General features: G+C 35.8%; 1 protein-coding gene across 1 annotated transcript; it reads left to right on the top strand.

The window, feature by feature from the left end:
• Positions 1–860: 860 nt before the first annotated feature.
• Positions 861–1,945, top strand: LOC111391811 (protein NRT1/ PTR FAMILY 5.10-like; the record flags this gene model as incomplete). The annotated part of the gene is made up of 1 exon (XM_023017075.1): positions 861–1,945. A coding segment is annotated over one exon (822 nt), but the record flags the coding sequence as incomplete, so codon positions are not given.
• Between the last annotated feature and the right edge of the window lie 1,561 nt (positions 1,946–3,506).

Here is a 3,506-nt window from a genome sequence, read left to right as displayed (position 1 = left end):
GCGTACGTGCGAAGTGCCAAGTGCGCCTCTAAAGCGCCCAATGCGTACTTTGCGACGTGCGCGTGCCGGGACCGGGACCGGGTTCGGGTCCGGGGAATGGTGCTAGTGGTGCGAAGCACCACTCTAGTGGTGACTAGCCTTTGACTAGTTTGCTAGCCTTTGGCTAGCTAAAGTTAGCCAAGTGGTAGGTAACATATTAAATTATATATTATTTACACAACCCACTATATAAACAAGACTATTTTCTTGTAAACTTTCGATGTGGGACTCCTTTCCATATAAAAACCACTTAAAATGGGCTTGTCAACATATGGGCCTATATTGGAGGCTTTTCCAATTCACTTAAATTAATTGCAATGACCCATATCATTAAATATTACATTTAATATTTTAAACCCAAATCAAATTCAATTAATTCCAACACATTTTTGTTTCTAGTATTTAACCCTTTAAGCATCTTGTTAGTAGCGTTTGACGGTCTGTGTTATCCAAATTCAATTCTGTTTATTGCAGTTGATTTATGTTAGAAATACTATTGAATAATCGATAAAGTTCCTCTTGCAATTTTAAATAGAGGTTTGACCTTTTAACTTGGGAACACAACCATAGAGCATAGGAGGTTTAAAGACATACATCTATCACACAATTCATGTCTCCATTTCACCCAACTAACTTGAATTTTATGCAGTATATCCTCTTCAATTCCCGCTTCTTCCTTAGACCTAGATAACTGTCATTTATGGGGACAGCACGATGCTCTATAATAACTCCATTATAATAGAATACTTTGAGTTTGTTTCATTCTGAACCGTATGATTAAGATAATGTAATCAATCTCATTCATTTCATTTATATAATTTTTGGTGTCTAATAGGTTTCTTGATAAAGCATTGCTTGCACCTGATGGTTCAGGGGAAAATTTTAGTACCACTGAGATTGAAGAGGCAAAGGCAGTTCTTAGGCTTGTTCCAATATGGACTACATGTTTGGGATATGCTATAGTGTTTCCACAAGTTCCAACTTTATTCACTAAGCAAGGAGTTACGATGGATCGCTCCATCACGCCTAGCTTACAAATACCAGCTGCTTCACTTCAATCTTCTATGAGCATTGCCGTTGTTCTCTTTATTCCTATCTATGACCAGATTTTGGTTCCTATTGCAAGAGCTATAACCAGGAAACCCTCAGGCATAACAATGCTTCAACGAATCGGAACTGGAGGATTTTTATCTTTTCTTTCCATGGTAATTGCAGGTTTTGTCGAGAGGGAACGTCTGAAAACTGCTGTCGAATATGGGCTGGTGGACATGCCTAAGGAAATAGTGCCGATGAGTGTGGGGTGGCTGCTACCTCAATACTTAATTTTAGGAATTGCAGATGTGTTTACCATAGTTGGTCTCCAAGAATTCTTCTACGACCAGGTTCCAAATGAGCTGAAAAGCATCGGTCTTGCTTTATTCCTTAGCATATTTGGCATAGGGAGCTTCTTGAGCAGTTTTCTCATCTCTATGGTGGAGAAAGCCACCAGTGGCCCTGGGCGAGACAGTTGGTTTTCGGACAACCTTAATCGGGCTCATCTTGACTACTTTTATTGGTTGCTGGCCGCACTTAGTGCTGCTTCATTCGCTGCGTACTTGTACTGTGCAAAATCTTATATCTATAATAGAAGATACAGACTTTGAATGGAGATAGCACCAGTTGCCCAGGTTGAGACGATTTTCAAATCGACTACTAAGTCTTGGTGCCGCCGCTTTCGCTATCTGCTTGTTCTCTGCAAATTCTTATATATGACAAACGAAAGTCTTTAAAGTTACATAGAAACACTGCCAGGACAAATATGGCTAGTAGAAGAAATATTGTGCCATACATTTTACTTGTATGTAAAAATTGTTCATTTGTGGTCGGTCTCACCTACATGCAAATGCATGACCAGAGATTTTATTCACAGGGATCAACTTATATTTGCTGGGGTAAATTTCATTGGCAGTAAATGTACTTTCACTCCAATATCAATAAGTTAATACTTAGATTTCATTCAATTGACTAACTAGACTTTGATTTAATTGCAATTAATGTAACTCCACCACGTTCTATAACTTATAATGACTGATATCACTACTAACGGCCTACGTAAGGTCAGGGCCGAGGCTAGGTGCTCAAAGATCACAAGGCCTTACTAGGCTCAGGAGGTTAGTGTGTATACAAGTTGACTAAGCAATGAGCAATGAGCAATGAGCCAAATATTATACCATGATGAGCAAGATCATATGCTGAGATCCATTATCAATGAGCCCCCATATGTGTGTGAATCAGGCTATCATCCCAATAAGAGTCACTTGCCATTACCCCTAATGGGAAAGAAAGCGATTTGACGTGTGACATTTAAATCATTGTTTCTTAGTCATGAAAATGTTTGTCCAAACTAATAGCATGTTTGTCTCTCATTATAGAAGAAATTATAGAGTTTTGAATAGTATTTTTAGAAAGATGTGTGGTTAAAATTTAAAGACACTTCATTAGCTTGTATGCAGAATATTTTATTATATGAATGTGTGGTGAAAAATATTACTATAGCAAATAATTTAATTTGTTAAAGGATGACAAGTAGGGGTTAAGAACCCCTCTATAATGACATTCATAAATTGTATACCCATATATGGTTCAGTTATAAATGTATTTTTTAATTTAAGTTAAAATCAACATTTAATTTTAGTTATATATTTCATGAAATTTCCAACTTTTCAATCACACATTCTATCAATTTTTATCGAAATTTACTAAAAATCTAATTTTTATTTACACCAAATATTGGCCTATAAAGTTAAGAGGAAAAATGACATAAACGACACTAAAATGAGAACGCTATTCAAAGCACTAACTGTTGCATGTATGTCACGTGGAACGACTACGATAGTGAATGACTGCAAATATCATTATTCCACTAAAATAGGCCACTTATGATTTAAAACTAAGTTTGGGATCCTCTCTCGTAATTTCGATTGAACTAAGGGTCCGTTTGATTGTAATGATGAAATTTGGATGGAAAAAAATAAATTTCAAGGAATTGAATTGTCTAGAACTTATTTTACAGGGAATTGTCAATTAAATGTGCTTGATTGGTATAATTTTTCACCTAAAAAATGTTGAAATTTTGTATCTTTTGGTATTCTTTTGACTTTGTTTTTCATGAAAATTGTTAATTAAAGAAATAATTTTTTTTACAATTGTGTTTATAATTTGTTCACATTGTCAAAAAAAAAAAAAAAAAACCTGGAAATTGATTTTCCTCCCACAAATTCATGGAAAATGGGTCACGTGGGTGGGGGGAAGGGAATTCATTTTCCAAGTAAAATTTTGCTATCAAATACCATAAAATGGATGGAAAATGGAACTTTTCCATGGGATTTGGGCCTACCAAACAGGGCCTAATAAATAAGACCCTCATAATGGAACTTTTCTCATAAGTCATATCAGCTCTTTAAGTGTCTAAATTAGACGAAATGGAA

Source organism: Olea europaea, unplaced genomic scaffold (genome assembly GCF_002742605.1).
Source record: "Olea europaea var. sylvestris unplaced genomic scaffold, O_europaea_v1 scaffold8325, whole genome shotgun sequence".
In the NCBI taxonomy this organism is placed as follows: Eukaryota; Viridiplantae; Streptophyta; class Magnoliopsida; order Lamiales; family Oleaceae; genus Olea; species Olea europaea.
This window is presented reverse-complemented; position numbering and strand designations above follow the sequence as displayed.